The sequence below is a fragment of the Phasianus colchicus genome, chromosome 2 (genome assembly GCF_987193195.1).
Source record: "Phasianus colchicus chromosome 2, bPhaCol1.hap1.1, whole genome shotgun sequence".
NCBI lineage: Eukaryota > Metazoa > Chordata > Aves > Galliformes > Phasianidae > Phasianus > Phasianus colchicus.
The window spans coordinates 4912515-4932518 of NC_143437.1; the positions used below are offsets into that span (position 1 = coordinate 4912515).

Below are 20004 nucleotides of genomic sequence, written 5' to 3' on the forward strand. Positions count from 1 at the left end.
GTTCTTTCAGACATGGAAATGTTTTTGCAAATGCAAATATGTGCTCCTACACATATGTGCTCCTATGGTGTTACCTCTTGTTCAGGCAGGAGGAAGAATCTAAGTCTGTATGGAGCCCTTATGAGTTACTTGGCTTTTCTGCGAGACAGCTAATACCTGAAAACTTTCACTGTGAATGTTTAGAGGGGACATTCTCTTGTTTTACATGAAGTAGGGCACACATGGGCAGCTGGTATGATGGTTACATTGCCTACAGTTCTAGTGATGAAGAATAAGTAGGTGTCTCTTCTCACACAGGACACTTTACCTAGAAAACTTGTAGTGTCTTGTGAGAAGTGGAGGTAACTTTTACCCTCCTTGCTATGATCTTGTTATTGGAAATTTCTGAGGTGTGCTGTGAGAGAAGTGGCTGCTTTCTCTTCTCTTTGAAACCTAATTGGGAGGATGCTACTGATGGTCCTCTGCCATTATCTGCTGGCTGCCCACCAGTTACTTGGATTTAGGAAATGAAACACACACTTCAGTTATATCTCCTGTAACAAGACCTCAGTGCATAATACCAGCTCCTTGTGAAACTGCTCTCATTGCCAGCAATAGCAGAATTACTTCCTTACAGTGGAGTCTGCTTCTGATTAAAGATAATTAATGGAACAGACTGCTATGCTGGGCGGTAGCTTGGCTGAAGCATTCAAAGAAGAACTTGGCAGCAAACTCTCAAAAATGGCCATGCAAAGATATCAGATCTGATTTCTCTCCTAGTCTGCAGGCTGCTGGAAGAGGAATTTGTTATACACTGCAGCACAGGCAATGGGAAAAACTGACATTTCTGTGACTCCAGGGTGACACCATCACTTGGTGTAAACCAGTAGCATATTAATCTCTTGTTTACTGCCATAGGAGAGCTGCTGAGTTGTGTGAGTTGCAGCTGCTGGTGCATTTTTTTCCCATGGAATCCAACAGAGGATTCAGAGTAGTTATGGAGAGTTGTATTTCAAGTAACAGAATGGACTGACAGTAAGTCCTGCATTCACTAGTCTGGTGCGTTCTAGAAGTGTGAACCATTTATCATTATTGATTTCAGTTCCTTTAAGGTCCAAGGACTTCCAATAGAGCTAGAATAGATGGGGTGAAGGGATCTGAGTTTTGCTGATTAGGTTTCCAACTTGGCAGCCTGGGAGAAGGTGGTTGCAGAGGAATAGTAAGATTGCTTATGTAAAAAAAGGTTTTTTTCCTCACGATGTAGGAAAACTGTATGCAAATCTGCCAAAACTCATTTCACAAACAGCCCTATCTTGGGTAATAACCACCAGTGTAATACATTAGACTTAATCTTAAGACCATGTGAATTTTGGACTTGAGGGTTTTTTCCAACCTATATGATATGTAACATGTCCTGAACAAATATATCACACATGGCACTGCGAGATGAACCCACCTGATACAGTTCCCTGAAATAGCTCATCTGTGTAGGGGTAGGTTAACAGCTTGTCCATTTCCACACTCTGAAACATGCCACGATAGGGAATAAATAAATATTTTTCTGTCTCCTAGGGTGAATACTTCTCAGCTTTCAAGCAGGCTTACCGTAGGGAGGATGACATTGCTATCGTGACCTGTGGAATGAAAGTCCTGTTCCAACATGGCACCAGCCGAGTGCAGGAGGTCAAACTAAGCTATGGCGGAATGGCTCCTACAACCATCCTGGCACTAAAAACTTGCCAAGAGCTCACTGGCAGGTAGGATTTTTTTCTGCAAGTCTGACTGGGGGAACAGCACTAAGAGTAGCAAATACCCAGAATCATTCTCTCTGATGGTACCCAGAAGGAGAAAGGGGAAGAAATGCTGCTACATTTCTCCACCAGTCTGTATGTTGTGTGATGCCTTCCTTCTTCCAGTACCTCTTACACTCAAAGGTCTGTTGGGCTCTCAGAGGGCTGTTTCCTTGCTGAATGAGCTTGTCTATTAGAAATCTGTCCTGGTGATAGTTAGGGCTGAGGAAAGGCTGACTCTCGCCTGTGTTCCCTTGCAGGGATTGGAATGAGAAGCTGCTGCAGGATGCCTGCCGCTTGCTGGCAGGTGAGATGGACCTGTCTCCTTCTGCACCTGGTGGGATGGTGGAATTCCGACGCACACTCACACTCAGCTTCTTCTTCAAATTCTATCTGACCGTCCTTCAAAAGCTGAGCAAGCACCAGAATGGCCCTGTGAGTGTTGCTAGGGAAGGCAGCTGGGGGAAGAGTGAGCTGTATGTGCTGTCTTAGCGTGGAAAGAATTGAAATTCAGGCAGAATTGGCTACTGGGGAGTATGAGAAAGGGACTGACTGGAAAAATAATTGTCTTTAATGTTCTCTGGCAGAGCAATCTATGTGAACCTATCCCCCCAACCTACATCAGTGCTACGGAGCTGTTTCACAAAGATCCCATTGCAAGCACCCAGCTCTTCCAAGTAAGTAGCTGTACATGTTGTTATCTAGGCTTTTCTTTAGCTCAAGCAGTGCTTCTTGTCTTGTTTCTTCCCTGAGTATAAACAGTACATGAACTTCTATAATGCTGTTGCTGAGGATTTTAATTGGGTCTCCATCCCTTCCTTACTTTAGGATACAGCGTTCTTTTCTGTCACTGCCCAGCACTGCTCCTTTCCTCTTTAGCACTGAGAATAGCTAGCTGCAGAACTTGGAAGTTCTTGGAATGTGAGCTGAATCCCTTTCACTTCCTTCTCTGCTGTTCCTTGCGTAGCCACTCCATCCTATTTATCTTCCTTTCCCTAAAGACTGAGCCCCTGTCCCTTTACACATCCTGCTAGGACATCTCAGCTTGCCTTTTACTCTCCCATGGGTGCTTCTGCCCCCTGCACTAACAGCAGTGAAGTCAGCAGTGTGTTTTGCTCTAGGAAGTGCCCAGGGGGCAGTTGGTGGAAGATACGGTGGGCCGGCCTTTGGTGCACGTTTCAGCAGCCAAACAAGCATGCGGGGAGGCTGTTTACTGTGATGACATTCCACACTATGAGAACGAGCTGTATCTCACACTGGTGACCAGCACCAAAGCCCATGCTAAAATCCTGTAAGTGTTGCTTCTGAGTTTCGTACACTGCAAACATCTAGCTCCTGGTGGCTTAGAAAACATTGATATGATAAGTTGAGGATGAGGGAAAAGCTGCTTGCACCAGTGTAGTTCATTGCATGCTGTTGTGTATGGAGTTGTCTTATAAAGGTGAGATTTGAATGTTACAGCTGCTTGTAAGTCTGTATGAGGGGAAATCTGAGGGAATTAACTGACCTGGCTGTTCTGGAGCACAAAGCCCTTGTCCCTAGGCAGCATTCTTGCCCCATCTCACTCAAACATGCAGAATTAATGCATGACATTGCCTCACGCTGCCCTCGATAGCCTTGTGATTAGTTGTTTGTTCCTTAGGCAATACTTCCTGCCCGCTGAAGGCTCCCTGCCTGGTGGTTTCCCACAGTGGTCAAACGTGGGATGGGCAGCATACGGTGGTCATTGGTGCACTGATGTAGTAGCTGACTTCCAGCTTGTGACAAAAAGCATTGTGTCATCATGATTAAATCACAGATGTTGCAATGTGGCCATTGATGAGCGCCACAAGCATATAAGCATTGTTACTATTACCAGTGCAGGTGAGGCCATAACGAAAGCATCCTATCTATGCCTGTTACCACAGCGTGCAATATTTTCTAGAAGTTGCCATGCATGTTCTCTTGCACCTGCACTGCACACTGACATTTCAAACTATCTGTGTCATTCTGTAGAGGATGTGGCAGTGTGTTTCATTAGGTGGCAGAAGTAACAGAAGAGCCTCAACCCTGCGATTCGATTGGTCAAAATACTGGCTTTGAAAACTTCTCTTCACCCGAGTCAGGCTTTGACTACCAACTATAAGCTAGAAATGATCTGCCTCTGTATTGCTAAGAGAATCAACCAGGGCATTCTTTCTGAGGCATTAGTGCAGAAGTGTTAGAAGGTGAATTTTCATAAGAAAAATAGCGTTGTCTTCAGCTCCCGGTGCCTAAGAGTTCACATTCACACGTGAATGTTTTTTTAAGCATCTGTAGAGCACTGGGATTAATAAATAACAGCTTTCAAGCACATCTCGCAACGGAGTTTCAGGGATCTAAACAAGAGTGCTGAAAAAATTGCAGTAATTTATAGACGATGTTAAATTGCTCAGCAGAAACAAGGCCACAACTCTTCTATTGGCACCAGTCCCTTTGTAAAGCCAGCCAAATGCATAGCCCATGTACATAATATTGCAAAAGTAACCCTTCACAATTTTTTTTTTTTATTTATTTAGAGCTTCAATTTTTGTGATTAATACTCGATGAAAATGATTTTAGTTGCCCGTCTGCCTTAGTCTAATGTGATATCCTATGACAAACTTCTCTTTTGCATAGCCAGACTTCATGGAATCGAGCCTGAAGATTTATCGGTGTCTCATAATCAATCACAGAAAGAAAAATGAGAAATAATAACTCTACTTCTCCTGCTTTCTTTCTATAGTTCTGTAGACGCATCTGAAGCCCAGAGTGTCCCTGGGTTTGTGTGTTTTGTCTCTGCTAAGGATGTTCCTGGCAGTAACATCACTGGCATCGCTAATGATGAGACTGTCTTTGCTGAAGATGTGGTATGTTCTTAAAAATAGCCTTTTTCAATCATGCTGCCTAGGAGATAAGAGTACTTATATTGTCCCATGTAGTCCTCTGCCATATGCAGACACAAATCCTGGCTGCACTGGAGTCAATAGATGTCTGTGCCAAATGTAGTAAGACCTGCTGCAAACCCCTCTCCTTTATCTGTGATCAGTGTCTCTTGTGGAGTAATGAGTAATCGTGGCTATATTCCATTTAGACAACTACTTGGACATAAAAACCCTACTCTAGCTACACATCTATTCCTATACTATTCAAAGTTAGTTTTACGTAGACCAAACAGTGAGGAAAAGGGGAAAAAAAAAAAAAAAAAAAAGGAAGAGTTGAAGAGAATTAACACGAGCCTTGCAGTTACTGCATATATATGCACTAACTGATGGTGGGTCCAAATCTGTCCTGCAGGTCACTTGTGTGGGTCACATCATCGGCGCAGTCATTGCAGACACACAGGAACATTCCAGAAGAGCAGCTAAAGCTGTGAAGATTAAGTATGAGGAACTCAAACCTATTGTCACGATTCAGGTAAGTTAGCTCAGGTCTGCTTCCTCAATTAGCTCTCAAAGCTCTGATATCTAGTGAACTTCGCCGTTCACACGCGGTTAATTAGCCATGTGTTGCATTTGTCTTTGTGATGGGGATGCAGCAGTCATTAAAAGGATCTTCTCCAAACTGAAGAACCATGTCAACAATTTATGATTATTTCATGCCTTCTTTTTTTTTTTTAAACTGGAACACTTATTAACAAGGTTTGCCTGTGAGAGTAAATGCTAATTATATCTAATACAGCATTCACATCTAGAAATGAGAGAAAATTGGACAAAGCCATTCTCATTAGGGAGAAATTAGAACTACTGGGGAGAAGTTAAAGTGAATTAATTTTTATAAAGGTCAATATTTTGTGCCATGTGTTTTGTGTTTGGATTTGGCTCAAAGAATCTGTGCGATGTCCAGCACAGACATGCAGTCATCTATGAACAGAGGTTTTGCTTTGTTTACATGAGTAGTTCATTTTCAAACCATCTGTTAGAACTTTTTCTGTAGCTAATATCTCCTTATTCAACCTAGAAAGAAGCGAGTGGGGCCAAAATTTTTTGTTGTTGTTGTTGCAGTTCTGTTGTGTTTTGTTTCCATGATGGAAACGTGCGCTTTTGGCAAGAGTGCATTGCAGTCATAAAATTTCCACAGGAAAGATTGTGTTTGGACTCAGAAGTGGACTATTTCTGCAGGAATTCTCACTCCACGTGGGAATGTAGGTTTCTCCTTCTGTCTCCTTTCTTTCTGTACTGTCCTTTGGGCCGTGGACTATAGTTAACACAAGTCAGAAGTCATAGCTCTGCTGGCAGGAGGTCTTGAGCTTCTGGATCCATGATATAAAATAAGTCACAAGGAACAACCTTAAGTTGCCCAGTTACGGTGTTTATTGTGAAATTGCTGTGCTGTAGTGTGGCAACAGGCAAACAGCTTAAACAGTTAGCATTCAACAACTTGTGCATTATCTTAAAACATTTCTACATCAGTCAGAGGAAGCTTTGCTTTCACTCTGTATCCACGAAAGTTTCATCATGTCATTATTTCCCAGGAAGCTATTGAGAAACAATCCTTCATTAAACCTATAAAGAGGATTAAAAAGGGAGATGTGAAGAAAGGATTTGAAGAATCTGATCACGTTTTGGAAGGTGAGAATAAACATTTCTAAAATAGGATAGCCTTCATCTCGGTGTTATCGAGAAAGTCTGGAAGGCATCAAACTGTATAGAATCATAGAATGACTTGGGTTGGAGAGGACCTCAAAGACTATCAAGTTCCAACCCTCCTGCCACAGGCAGGGTTACATCCTGAGGGATACTGGCTCAATGATGTGGAGTGCAGGATTATTTTTGAAATGTTTTTTGCTTGTTTGGTTGATTTATATATTTTACATCAAAATGGAAGTGTCAGTTTTAGAGCTGAGGGTGTCCAGTGCTGCACAACACAAATGTTTCGTGTTTAACAATTTAAAAGGGTGGTGGTTTGCAGATAAGAGATGGTGCTAAGCATCTTATGACACTCTATCTATGAGACACTTCTGTCAATTTTCTAGGAGAGATGTACATTGGTGGACAGGAGCATTTCTATCTGGAAACTCACTGTACTTTGGCTGTACCCAAGGGGGAAGATGGTGAGATGGAACTCTTTGTGTCAACGCAAAACTTAATGAAGACACAGGTAGGGTGTCTCTGACTTCAAATCTAAAAGTCTTTTGAGTATCAGTTTTAGACTAGATGAATGGTTGTTTTGCAGTTGGTCCTAACTTGCCTTATGCTTAATAATAATAATAAATCTCACACCTATTACTAATTTTTCAAGTCCACATCCATCCAGTTGGTGTCATGAATCTGATTCCACCTGACTGATATTTCTGTTGGCTGCACATCTCTTAAACCAGGGATTACAGAGGGTGCCTTCAGGACCATAAGCCTGGCTTTTGAATGACACGTTAAAAAGGGAGGTGGTGTGGATGAAACAGTTCCATGCATCACTTCTGCTGCTCTGTTTTACTTTAGGAGTTTACTGCGAGAGCACTGGGAGTCCCATCAAATCGCATCGTGGTTCGAGTCAAAAGAATGGGTGGAGGATTTGGAGGAAAAGAGACTAGAAATACTATTCTGACCACTGTAGTGGCTGTGGCAGCCTTCAAGTAAGTTTCAGTGTAGGGATTAGGGATTTTTTTGCTTTTAGAATTCACCTGGTCCAGACAGCCTCTTCTTGGGCAGCATTTGTGTTAGAGTGCTCTGAAGACTGTGCAGTTTGTAGCAAGCCTGGGATTTCCTAACAGGAATGTATAAGGGGCTCTTAGCTGGAAAAGGAATCTGCTTAAAGGGTCTGAGATTATGCAGGAATGCCAGTTTTTAACAGGAAAGGAGAGGAAAAACCCTCTTCTGTTCTTTTAGTGCTCTCTGGAAACTCTTGAATCTCAAACTCTCTGCTCATCTTTTTCACTTGGAAACCACTTCAAAACTCAACACTATCTGTGCTTGTGTTATTTTGTATAGCACAGATATGAGAGCCTCTTTTCTGCCTAAACCCCTGCTATTCCAACTGTATAACACTATTTCTCAGCTCTTATATGAACTCTGCTTTTTGGATTTTTTTTCCTGGGGGGAGGGGAGGTCACTGAACAGAACCTCCTGCTTTTCAAATTCCTAAAAGACCAGTGAATGAGCCTGGACCATAACCATTTCTGAAAGGCAGATTGTAAGTGTGCTTCTGGAGTTTTCATATGGGGCCATCTTTAACTGTGCAACTTTTTGTAGTTGTCAGCAAACATGGCCTCTGAGATGGCATTTGTGCATTGAATACCTTCAGAGGAGCATAGCCAAAATGAAGCTCCTGTACTTAAAGCAGCTTTGTTTTTCCTCTTCTGAGCAAATCTTTTTTTTTTTTTTTTTAATGGTCAGTAATACACATTCATTTTTTAAAAATCTGTCAGTCAAACCACTGTGCTTGGAGCATACAGAATCATATCTATGACATTCCCTTGACATTTTTACAGTGTGAGGAGAAGCACAGGGAAAGCAGAATTGCTGGAGAATTAAGTGTTTCTCCCATCCTCCTTGGATAATGAATAAGCAGCCGTGGTTGCAAGGTCAAATTGAAGGCTACTTAGTACTTTACTTAGCATTATTACATAACTCATATGCAGTTTTCCCTAGACAAGCCAAGAGAGTGCCTTGAGAAATAGTATAGAAAGCAGTGATTTCGTAGAACAATAGAATGACCTGGGTTGAAAAGGCCCACAATGCTCATCCAGTTCCAACCCCTGCTGTGTGCAGGGTCGCCAACCAGCAGACCAGGCTGCCCAGAGCCACATCCAGCCTGGCCTTGAATGCCTCCAGGGATGGGGCATCCACAGCCTCCTTGGGCAACCTGTTCCAGTGCATCACCACCCTCTGTGTGAAAAACTTCCTCCTCATATCTAACCTAACCCTCCTTTGTCTCAGTTTAAAACCATTTCCTCTTGTCATTATAAAGTCCCTTCTCACATTTTAATATCTCTCTGTATGAAACTATTCTTCCTTTTTCATATAGGAGCCTCCACAAGTGTTTTCAATGGCAGGTCCCAACCCTAAAGGGTCTGTCCTTGAGTCTCTCTTTCTCACCTCAATCTAACCTTTTTTTTTTTTGAGAAAGATATGCAATCCAGGCAAGTTATCCCTAACTCATGCAACCATTGCTCTGGAAAAAGTACTGAAAAGATGAATATGTTTCTGTAGAAACTGTATTGTGCAGTTCAGGGTTTGCCTGATCAATGTATCCTTTAACAGAATTGGCCGACCTGTAAGGTGCATGTTGGATCGAGATGAGGACATGCTGATAAGTGGTGGGAGACATCCTTTCCTGGGGAGGTACAAGGTATGCACACGTACAAAATGAATGCATGGTGTTTTAGTGTTATCACTTGAAATGTCAGTGAATAGTAAGATACAGTGATAAAGTTGCTGCTCTGGTTGTTTCACTGCTGATAGCCTGATATGAGTCTGTTCAGCTGGGTTATGGCATTCATCCCATTAGAGATCTTTTGGATTGTACAGTGCTGCTTCCTGTAGAAGTTCTTCTGACTTGGCTGGTTCTCTTTTTGTGACTTCAGTGTGAATACTTCATCTTCCTCCAACCACAACCCTGTTCCTGTTGACAATTACTTTGATCTTAGATGGCTCTCTATTTGTTTACAGCATTACACTAATAATAATTTTGTTAACCTCCTTTCTGCTGTGCCCTTTTCAATCTGACTGCTTTCGTTTTGCAAAGCAAGACAGAAGTTAAGGAAAGTATGACTGTGACAAGCAGGCGGCATTCATTTTAGAAGAGTTTTCTGGATCAAGATGCATGCGTGGACTCCTTTCTGGGAAGCATCCTCATTTACTATGCTTTTAATGTAGCCTGTCCTGTGCTACAGCAGAAGACAGACAACTATTTGTCTTCAGGAGGTTTATTCAGTTTTTGAAGGAAAATAGGAAACAACATTTTGTAGAAAAAGCATTACTGAGGTAACTCTCTTGACAGGTTGGTTTCATGAAGAATGGAAAAGTCAAGAGTTTGGAAGTGTCATACTACAGCAATGGGGGCAACTCTACAGACCTCTCTCATGGTGTAAGTAAAATACATTTTTTGATAGATTACTATGCGTGTGTTTCCCTGCATAATCTTTTACTCTGACTTCAGAGCTTTTGTCTACAGCAATGCTTTAATATCCTGCTCTCCAATGTGACTGAAAACAGTTCTTGATGTCTTTATCATCTACAACTGCTTTGAGTCAACTGGCCTATCCTGCCATGTGCCACATAGTTGATACTGATGTTTTACTAACTTGTCTAAGTTAAAAAGGTCAAGAATGTTTGCTTTGCATTATAGAGGGCTGTGACAGGAAACTTACTGCACAACATAAGGTGGCTGATTGTCTCCCAGCTTTGGGAAAGCCAGCTTCTTGAAATAAAATACGCCCAAGTCCATAGTTTGATTGTGGCAGGGTGCTTGAAACAACAAGTTGGTTGAGGAGTGGCTAAAGCTAACAGAAGCTTAACGTTGGAGTTCAGAAGGGTGGGCCTGGGTTCTGAATTTGTCTTCAAGAATTTTTGTACTGTGGAACAGAAAAATTTCCTTTTCTGTTACGTGAATATCCAACTCAATAGCCTAATGTAAATCATGCTCACTCTAGCTCTCCTCCTCAAGCCCCTGAGACCTTGATAATTTTCTGTGAAAATGAATGCACTTCAGTGTGAGAAGACTGCAAGTACTAGAATTATATTTGATGCTAGCAATGTGCTTCGTGCTGTACGAAGAGCAGTGTCAGGCATGTGTCTTGTATAAACTATGGGCCTAGTTGGGAGTGCGTATGTGTGAAATGCCTATCTGACTGTGTTTGAATCAGGAAACTGGGGTGTGCTCTACTTTGAGCTAAGTTTGAGATGTGCATAATATCTGCATTGTGCTCCTGTTGGAAGACAAATCTGGGAACACAAACCAGAAAGATGTGGTCATTTCCTAGTCTGGGCAATTAATGGACAAAGATCTGAAATTTTGTGGTTTATTTTGTATATTTGACCTTATTCCCATTGATCAGCTGTTGAGTCACTTGATATCATCAAGACCTCTTTCCTACGAAGGCGTTACTTAGTATAATTAAAAGAAGCGTCACAGAATCACAGAATGGCCAGGGTTGGAAGGGACCTCAAGGATCATGAATCTCCAACCCCCCTGCCACATGCAGGGCCATCAACCCCCCCTCATTTAATGGTAGACCAGGCTGCCCAGGGCCCCTTCCAATCTGGGGCCAATGCTTCCAGGTGGATAATGGTGTATAAAAGTAGTTTGGCCCAGGCAGAGCCCAGAGCCTGAGAATAACTTGGAAGCTCAGTCTGTTCCAGGGTCCTAAGCATCAATAGAAAAGTATGCTTTTTCATTCTCCTTTCCTTAAGGATATTGCTTTGATGCTCTGTTGCTAATGGGAAGGTATACTGGTTATTCTTCAGTGCTCATCTGTATTGACGGCAGACATGTGGGAAGGAAAAGAAAGTGTCTGCTGATGTAAATTATTACTTCAGATTTTCCAGGCTAGCTTTGGTGGTTATTTAGAAATCTGACGTGTAGTTCGTGTAAAATGTGCACACCTCCATCACTTCTCTTCACTAGGTTATGGATAGAGCTTTGTTACATTTGGATAACTCCTACAACATCCCCAATGTCAGCAGCATGGGCTTTGTATGCAAGACCAACTTGTCTTCCAACACAGCCTTCCGAGGCTTTGGAGGTCCCCAAGGAATGATGATTGCTGAGTGCTGGATGAGTGACCTCGCTCGGAAGTGTGGCCTACCACCTGAGGAGGTACAGATTCACTGACACATTTCAGGGCAGCACTGACTTTGAACGAGGTTTGAAAATTGAATGCAATTGCAGAAAATTCTAGAGCATAAGAACTTCTGCTCATTTTTGCTCAACCCTTTGGAAAATCTCAGATTTTCTCTATGATTATCCCATTAAAGCATGAATAATCTTATTCCTTAAATTCTCTCAGTAGTCTCAGTTTTTAAATACCTGCTTTAAGACCAGGTATTCAGAAAAAGTCCACTAGGTGCCTTAATCTAATTAAAAATATACTAAAGGATCTCTCTTGAATATTTCCAGCTTTAATGTCTTAGGTCCCATTTTTTCATAAACAGATTTTTATCTGTTAATTTTATTGCTCCCTAGGGTGAACGGGGGAGTAAAGATTAGGAATCAATGTGCTTTTGATGTCATCCTTTAAAAGGGCCTAGTCTGAAACATTAAATTTGACATATCCTTTGTACATCTCTTTGGGAAGGTAAGGAAGATTAACCTGTATCATGAAGGAGACCTGACTCATTTTAACCAAAAACTGGAGGGATTTACTCTACGGCGATGCTGGGATGAGTGTTTGTCAAGCTCTAACTATCATGCCAGGAAGAAACTAATTGAAGAATTCAACAAGTAGGTGTTCCAAAGCTGTGGAATTACTGGTTGTACCTTCAAACTTCTGGAGTTCTCTTAGCAACTTGAATGATGCTAAGTTAGTCCATGTACTTGCAGAATGACTTCTAAAAATTTCTTTTTTTGGAATTCCTACAGGCCCGCAATGTAACAAAGGCTCTCACAGTGACCTGATCTCTTAGATAAGGCAGGAATCAGGCCTAGCATGATATTATTTTGCAAGGGAAATACAGCAGGGGAGAGGGGTTTGCAGAGTCCAGACTTTGCTTGAGTTTTCTTATGACTATCAGGAAATCTTGTGTAGACTTCCCATTGCTATATCACCTTTCTAAGTTGGCTTATGTTTATGAGTAGCTAACAGCCATGCAATTGCTTCTTTAATGCCTAGGGGGCCATCTTCAATTCAGATTTCTTCTTGTAGGGACCTGTAAACAAAACCTTTCTTTCTTAAAAATTGCCAATTAAGTCTGTCTATATTTCATTCACCTATTTCATTTCTACTTTAATGCCCAACCTGTCAGAGGAAGGCATGGCACTGAGATGCAGTGAAAAATGCATTCATGAACAGTGTTTTTTCCTTGCAGACAGAATCGCTGGAAGAAAAGAGGGATGTGTATTATCCCTACCAAATTTGGCATCAGCTTCACTGTCCCATTTCTGAACCAGGTCTGTAGAATTATTTCTTTCAGCTCCTATAAAGGAGCTAAATTTGTTGCCTCTCTCAAACACTTTCCTCTCTTTATACTAAATCAGATCTTTTTGGAGAAGTTAGATTAGGTAGAAAAAGCAAAACATTTTTCAACCAAACTGGACGTAACAGCAGTTACCAATTTATACTGTCCAAAATAACCCAGTGCAATGCAGTTAAATGTTCACTGTTTATAATACGTTTATTTCCTTGTCTATCCCATCTCCCTCAATAGTGGAAATACTGTGACACTGAAAAATGGTCATTTTCATTCCTATGTTTAACCTGACTTGGTGGACTATCAGCAGTGTTCATAAGTTCAAATGAACAGAGGCAGGTGTGGGCTACTTCACTTGCCTTCCCAACTGAAAGGCTGAGATTTGCAAAGTCGATGGAACTTTATTGAGTTGGAGATGCTAAACAAAAGTCACTTCAAGCATCTTTAGTTACACCAAAGAACATTCATTCTCTCTGTAATTTGTAGCTGAAATCTGCTAGGTACTTCGCTACTTCATTTATGACAAAAGTTTGATTAATATTTGCTTTTGTAGGCTGGAGCTCTGGTCCATGTATATACAGATGGCTCTGTGTTACTCACACATGGTGGGACTGAGATGGGTCAAGGACTGCACACCAAAATGATCCAGGTAATAGTTTGGACTTAACCAAATGAGACACCTTCTGTGGCAGATTACACTCCTCCTACAGTACTGCCTCAGGCAAATTGACACCTCCTCTCTGTGCACGTTTATGGTAACAAATCATAATTCCTGTTAAACGTTTCAGCTGCAGTACTAGGTTTCTAGAGTATTACTACATTTTAGCAGGAGAATTAGAATTCTCGTGATTTATCTTGTGTAGATAATGCAGGTTCTGGCTGCAATCTAGGCTCTACAGCAATTAATTGTCATATGATTAAAAATAGCTTGTTCATATTTTTCTGTGTATTTTTGTTGCATTGCAAACATGTATCTGCATATCTTCATGGTGTAATAGTTTAAAAGGCCTAAGAGAACAAAATTGCTTCAGCAGGGAAATGAAGAGGGAATCTGATAGGTCTCTTAATCTTCTGATACTTTTATAATTAAGAACAATGCAGTGAATGCCTGCCATTTTGGCCAGTGTCCACGTGTGTGCTTGCACAATTTCTGTGAATAGCAAACTTAACAATATTCTGGTAGGTTCTCAAGCACGAAGTCAACTGAGTTCCCAAGAAAGGTGAAAGTTTGGACTGGGAGACTGTGGAAGTTTAATGTAGACAGTGAATGTTCATGCTCCTGTATAAGACCCACTTACCAATTGTTCTCCTTTGCTCCGCAGGTTGCTAGCAAGTCACTGGGAATCCCTACCTCCAAAATTTACATCAGTGAGACCAGCACAAACACTGTCCCTAATACCTCCCCAACAGCTGCATCTGTCAGTGCTGACATCAATGGGATGGCTGTCCATGTACTGATCCCAAGTTATTTAAGCTATTGGGTCGTAAGCTGGGAATCAAGAAGATAAAAAGTTGATATGTATTTATCTGTTGCTTAAGGAAAATATAACTTTCAAAAGGGACTTGTAGGCAAGGGATACCTCATAACTTCTGCTATAGCTACCAGGGGGATGTCAGATAATGAATGACCATATTTCTTTTCCAGTTACTTTTTTACTTTTAATTCCAGTCCTTTTGTAGTCATGCAATTGAGTGTTTGCAATTGCTCAAAATGAACACAACAAAGCAGCCATTTAAGTGCCTGACTTTTTAGTAATTAATGAGACCTTGTTTGTAGCAATGTACTGTGCTGCAAGTATTACTTGCAGGTGGTTTGTGGCCTTTGCTATGGAACCATGGAGAGAGATAAGATTTATAAATTTAGTGCAAATATCCTTCTGTAGCAATGGCATGATCATGATAATCTCTGACATGGGATTATTATCATTATCAGTGCATCTATTTGCAGGACGTGTGACTTCTCCAGTGAAAAGAGAAAAAGATAACCTTGAAAGTTAAAAATCTCAACTTCAGGCTGCTTTTATTCTCTGCACATCTTAAGTAAGGTTGAATTTTGGCAAGAATATTTGTTTCCAGTGTTATGAGATCATCTTGCAATATATGCTAAGGTGACCCGCTATGACTTGGTAAAGATACTGTACAAACACATGGATTTAAGATGTTTTGTATATTGATCTGGAAAGGTCTGTGCTGTATTTGGTATTCTCTTCTATCACCACGACCTGTTTTAAATTTCTTTCCAGTCAACATTTCTTCTACATAGCAAACCATTTTCTAGTGTACTTTGTTCCTTTTTATGATATGCCGAAGTCCTAAAAACAATATTGATTTAAACAGAAGGTTCTTTGAGACTTGAAGTGCTCTTAATACTACTGACTGATATTTCAAACCTTATAATATTGCTTTTCTCTATTTGTTTTAGAATGCATGCCAGACCATCTTAAAAAGACTTGAGCCAATCAAACAGTCTAATCCTAAAGGGTCCTGGGAAGACTGGGTAAGCTGTCTGTATCTGTCACCAGGCAAATGGGCGTTCCCAGAGATTGTTTTTGTTGTCAGTCCCTGAATGCAGATATACTCTCCTGCATTTCACTAGCAGAGATCTGAGGAAAGAGAGCAAGGGAAGTAGTCAAAGCTTGCAAGTCAAAGCATCAGTTGTGGCCGATCCTGGGGCCTCCTTGTGACAAACCTTACCAAATCATGGAATCACAGACTGGCTTGCATTGGAAAGGACCTCAAATATTGTCTAGTTCCAACCCCTTGTGCTCTGGGTGGGGCTGCAAGTCACTAGATCAGGCTGCTCAGGAACCCATCAAGTCTTGAGTGTCTTCCTACGTCTCTGTAGTCAAGCTCCAGTCCTGGGTAGGAAGAAATCTTGTATGTACTGAAGGGATTTTGTGACAAACAAAACACAAGTAAGACTTCAGCTCTGCCCCTCTGTTTGGCAGCTGCTGATCAGGTGATGTGGGGAATCAGCTGCAAAAGATGTTTCACTGGGCACTGCTGGCACTGAGTGGAGTGTCAGCTGTCCATCACCAGACACCTTCTGTTCAAGTCCTCCTCCAGACGTGTTTGGGGTAGCTATGTTTCAGGCATTGGTTGGACCATAATTGTTTTCTTATTCACTTTGTCAGATTAAAACCGCCTATGAGAACTGCATTAGTCTGTCAGCCACAGGATTTTATAGGTGAGTGAATATTTGTGCTGCAAAGGCAGTTCTTATTCAACTGCACAGACTGCATCCAGGGAGATTCTGGAGGGATTTACAGCCCTAATCCCTCTGTTACTGTTCTAGTTCAGGGCTGTATGCCCTTTCCTACCTAGAAACATTGCAATGACCTCCAAGAAATGTTTAACTGCACTCAAAAGCAAAGGATTTGCTACTGGATTTGTGACAATGAGTCTATAAACGTCACCATAAGCCCCGAGATTCATCAGAAAATGTAGATGGCTAAAGTAGTTTCAGTTGGGTTTGAAAATATAGGGCAGCTTTATCAGACTTCTATTTATAGGTTTTTTTTAATGCTTTTCATTTCTGTGTGGGATTGATGGAGGGGATAAAACACGAGCGAATGAAGTTTTTTGCTAAATTGCACTGTGGTTGTATTCTTCTTGACTGTGAATTAAATCTGATTTTGTTTTTTTCTCTGCATCAAGAATTCCCGACGTTGGCTACAACTTTGAAACAAATGAAGGGAAGCCATTTCACTACTTCAGTTATGGTGTTGCTTGCTCTGAGGTTGAGATAGATTGCCTGACAGGTGACCACAAGGTGAGGGGGTCAGCAGAGAAATAGTCCTCTGTGTTTGGGTAAAGGAAACATTCGCAGGGAGTTAAAGCAAATACTGGGTGTCAGCCTCTTCCTAGCGCTGTCATTGGTCCGGTGTGACCTTCAGTGAATTTCTTAACTTCTGTGTTCCACAGTGCAACTGTCTGGAAAGAATAATAAAATGATTATCTGCCCTGCAGGGGTATTATGGGGCTGGCTGGATGATTGCAAAAGTTATGGGATTTGCTTATGTAAGAGATAGCAGCTCTGTGTTAGCACAAAGGAACACCAATGTATCAGAATTGAGTTAATAATTAAAAATAGCCCTGGGATCTTTTAGAAAGGAAGAAGAAAAGACAGCTCATTAGAATCTGACCTTCCAATTAATGGGTTGTGCTCAGGTACAGAGCACTGACCCTGGCAGCTTCGAACTAACACAGATTGGGTCCAATCGATCTCCAGGGGAAACTGCACTGCTTTACTTTGCTTTAGGGGTGAACTGGTTTAAAAGATAGCGGGAAGAACTGAACTTGACACAGATTGCTGAACACTGGCCAAGGTTGGGTGCTGGTGGATGCATTCCTTTTCCTCAAATGAAACCACAGTGTACCATTTTCAACATCTGTGCTGATTTATTCCCTGTTTCTGTCTCTTAGAACGTCCGCACAGACGTTGTAATGGACGTTGGCACCAGCCTGAACCCAGCCATAGACATAGGGCAGGTAAGTGAAGTAGTCTCATTAATTTCACCATGTTCAAGATCACCTTGCTCTCAAGCTTTTCTAGAGAGATCATTAACCTGCTCTAGCTTGTGCCTTTGCAAATTTAAATTGAGTGTCCAGTGAGGCATGTTAGGCTGGCTATGAAATTTTGACTCTACTAACTATGCAGTAGGCACAGGATTATGAATCCAGAGAGTATTATTGCAGTGGAATAACCCCACTCCAAGGCCAGTCTCTGCTATGTGGAATACATCCACTAAATCCTGCAGTTGATTTCTACACTCCTGTCTATCTGTCAACATCAAGCCCTGTTTAATTTAGTGAAAATTACTCTGTGTTGAGAACTGGGGCAGTGGATTGTATCCACCAGGTACTGCTGCTTGGGGATCTCAGTAACAAGGTTCCCTGGCAGGGACTGACTGACTTATTAGTCAGCAAAAAAAGGTAGTTAACACAAGGTTATCTGATACGCTGACATGTATCATTAGGCATTTGCTTATGCTTGCCTAGTCAAAACAACCCAACTGCTTTGCTAACTGTAGGTGTCAGTATAGTGCAACCCTATTGATGCAGCTGCAGGGTTTATTTCCGTAACACGAGTTTGCTATAGATGAAATGAAACTTTGAAAGCAACAAGTTTTCAGAAAGAGGTGTTCTCTTTGAAGTGGCTGAGGGGAAAGGGAACCTTTGTATTCTCAGCCTGTCAGCCTGGGGCTGGAAAGAAAGAGATGGGTTATATGGAGCCTGTCAAAGAAATTTCCTGCGTCCCTCATGGATTGCTGCAGAGGATCTGGGGGAAAAAGAGAGAAAGGAGGCTGTGTAGCTGCAGGACCACAGGCACATGGTGCTGGGTTAAGGATTTTTTTTTTCTTCCTTCTAAGATTTACAGTAGAAAAATCATGTAAAGACTTTAATGGTTGGGTGGGTATGGGACTGTTTTTGCATTTTGTGTTGCTGACCTGAGAATAAGCAGTACTTGAGAAAGCATTTGTGCTGAAATATGGAAATATATAATATAGAAACACAAAATGTAAAACCGCTTGTTTTCAGGTATATTTTCTTCATCTCCTTTGAATTATCAGCAAGTACTACTCATGCAGTGCTAATCTGCCTGTGAAGGAATCAATATATGTACGTACCAAGCTGTAATCAACAAAAGCATTTAGAGATGAAAAGTTGAGATTTAGACAGGAATAGAGGACGGAAAACTCTGGTTGAAATTGTCACTGTTTGCTCTTGCGTGGGGCAGCAACAGTGAGTCAAGAACACAACCTTGTTTGGATGTTTGTGCAGATAGAAGGAGCCTTTGTCCAAGGCATCGGGCTCTTCACCATGGAGGAGCTGCGCTACTCACCTGAAGGGAACTTGTACACTCGAGGGCCTGGGATGTATAAAATCCCAGCGTTTGGAGACATCCCAACAGAATTCTACGTGTCTCTTCTCCGTGACTGCCCCAACAGCAAGGCAATTTATTCATCCAAGGTACGCCTGCATGACCTGTAGGCCTCTTACTTCTCTAGGCTTGTATGAATGCATGATAAAATGACGATGCGTGTGTCAGAACAGTTGACTTTGTTATTGTAATATTGTAGAATCGTAGCATGGTTTGAGTTGGAAGGCACCCGTAAAGGCCATCCAGTCCAACCCTTCTGTAATCCGTGAGAGAGGAATTCCTGCTGGTTTGCAAGGACCTCCAGTGATAGGACATCGTGTGCTCTGCCCATTCTGCTCACCTCTGCCTCACCTGCATTGCCTTTGCTGCAGTTTTTGTACTATTCAAAGGGATGTTTGGAAATGGGTTAATCTTTTTTCCCGTTATAGCAGTCCTCCTGTGTTACAAGTCTTATTTTCATACTGTCTCTTTTTATGATGGAATGGGAGTTGTTCACACCTGGTAAACTGGAAGCAGTTTTAGCTTGCTATTTCCTATTTCTTGATAGATTGAGATTCACACCTGGAAGGGGAAGTATTTTTTTTGTTGCAGCCTTTCCTTGTTGATCACATCTAGGAGACTGAGAAGTTACAAAACAGGAATGAGAACAATGATTGTCATCTAGGACCTGCTCATCCTTCTCTCAGCCTCATTGGTTTTCCCAGGGCCAGGACTGAGCTGCAGTCTCATTTTGCTTGTGCTCTGTCTAGGCTGTGGGAGAGCCACCTCTGTTCCTGTCTGCTTCAGTGTTTTATGCCATTAAAGATGCTATCTACTCAGCAAGGGAAGACTCTGGTGTGACGGAACCATTCAGGCTGGACAGCCCTGCCACCCCAGAGAGGATCCGCAATGCCTGTGTGGACACCTTCACAAAAATGGTAACTGTGCTTTCATAGCCCTGACCAGTCTACCCCACACTGTGTGCTAGACCTGTGCCCAGAGCTGTGATTAGGGCAGTATGGGGAAGCTGTGGTTGTACTTAAGCAGCTGGTTTTTATTTCACGGGCCTTATCCTTCACTTAATGTACCATCAGATGAAAGACAAATGTACAGACTGGCATTGCTAGGGCTAGGACGGGCAGTATGTCTGAAATAGCATTTCATCCCTCCATCCTCCAAATGCAGTTTGTACAACAAAGGCTCTGACTTGGTCTGATGCTCCTGACCGTTATCTCTTAGGGATTCTACACTGCAGGCCCACTCTGATTTATTAGCCTCCCTTGGATAGAGAGAAAGTGTTACTGGAAAT

At 41.8% G+C, this 20004-nt stretch overlaps 1 protein-coding gene across 2 annotated transcripts in view; it reads left to right on the forward strand.

The window, feature by feature from the left end:
* The window catches only part of XDH (xanthine dehydrogenase), a 60540-nt gene that overhangs the window by 35832 nt on the left and 4704 nt on the right, over positions 1–20004 (forward strand). For both annotated transcript variants that reach the window (XM_031603320.2, XM_031603319.2), the window contains exons 15-36: positions 1552–1736; positions 2030–2204; positions 2357–2446; positions 2891–3060; positions 4513–4636; positions 5064–5183; positions 6241–6337; positions 6742–6866; positions 7205–7338; positions 8966–9053; positions 9705–9791; positions 11331–11522; positions 12001–12146; positions 12731–12812; positions 13386–13481; positions 14155–14283; positions 15255–15329; positions 15967–16019; positions 16490–16604; positions 17258–17323; positions 18617–18805; positions 19466–19633. In XM_031603320.2, coding sequence (XP_031459180.2) covers positions 1552–1736; positions 2030–2204; positions 2357–2446; positions 2891–3060; positions 4513–4636; positions 5064–5183; positions 6241–6337; positions 6742–6866; positions 7205–7338; positions 8966–9053; positions 9705–9791; positions 11331–11522; positions 12001–12146; positions 12731–12812; positions 13386–13481; positions 14155–14283; positions 15255–15329; positions 15967–16019; positions 16490–16604; positions 17258–17323; positions 18617–18805; positions 19466–19633 — 2706 coding nt within the window. The remainder of the gene's footprint in view (positions 1–1551; positions 1737–2029; positions 2205–2356; positions 2447–2890; positions 3061–4512; positions 4637–5063; positions 5184–6240; positions 6338–6741; positions 6867–7204; positions 7339–8965; positions 9054–9704; positions 9792–11330; positions 11523–12000; positions 12147–12730; positions 12813–13385; positions 13482–14154; positions 14284–15254; positions 15330–15966; positions 16020–16489; positions 16605–17257; positions 17324–18616; positions 18806–19465; positions 19634–20004) is intronic.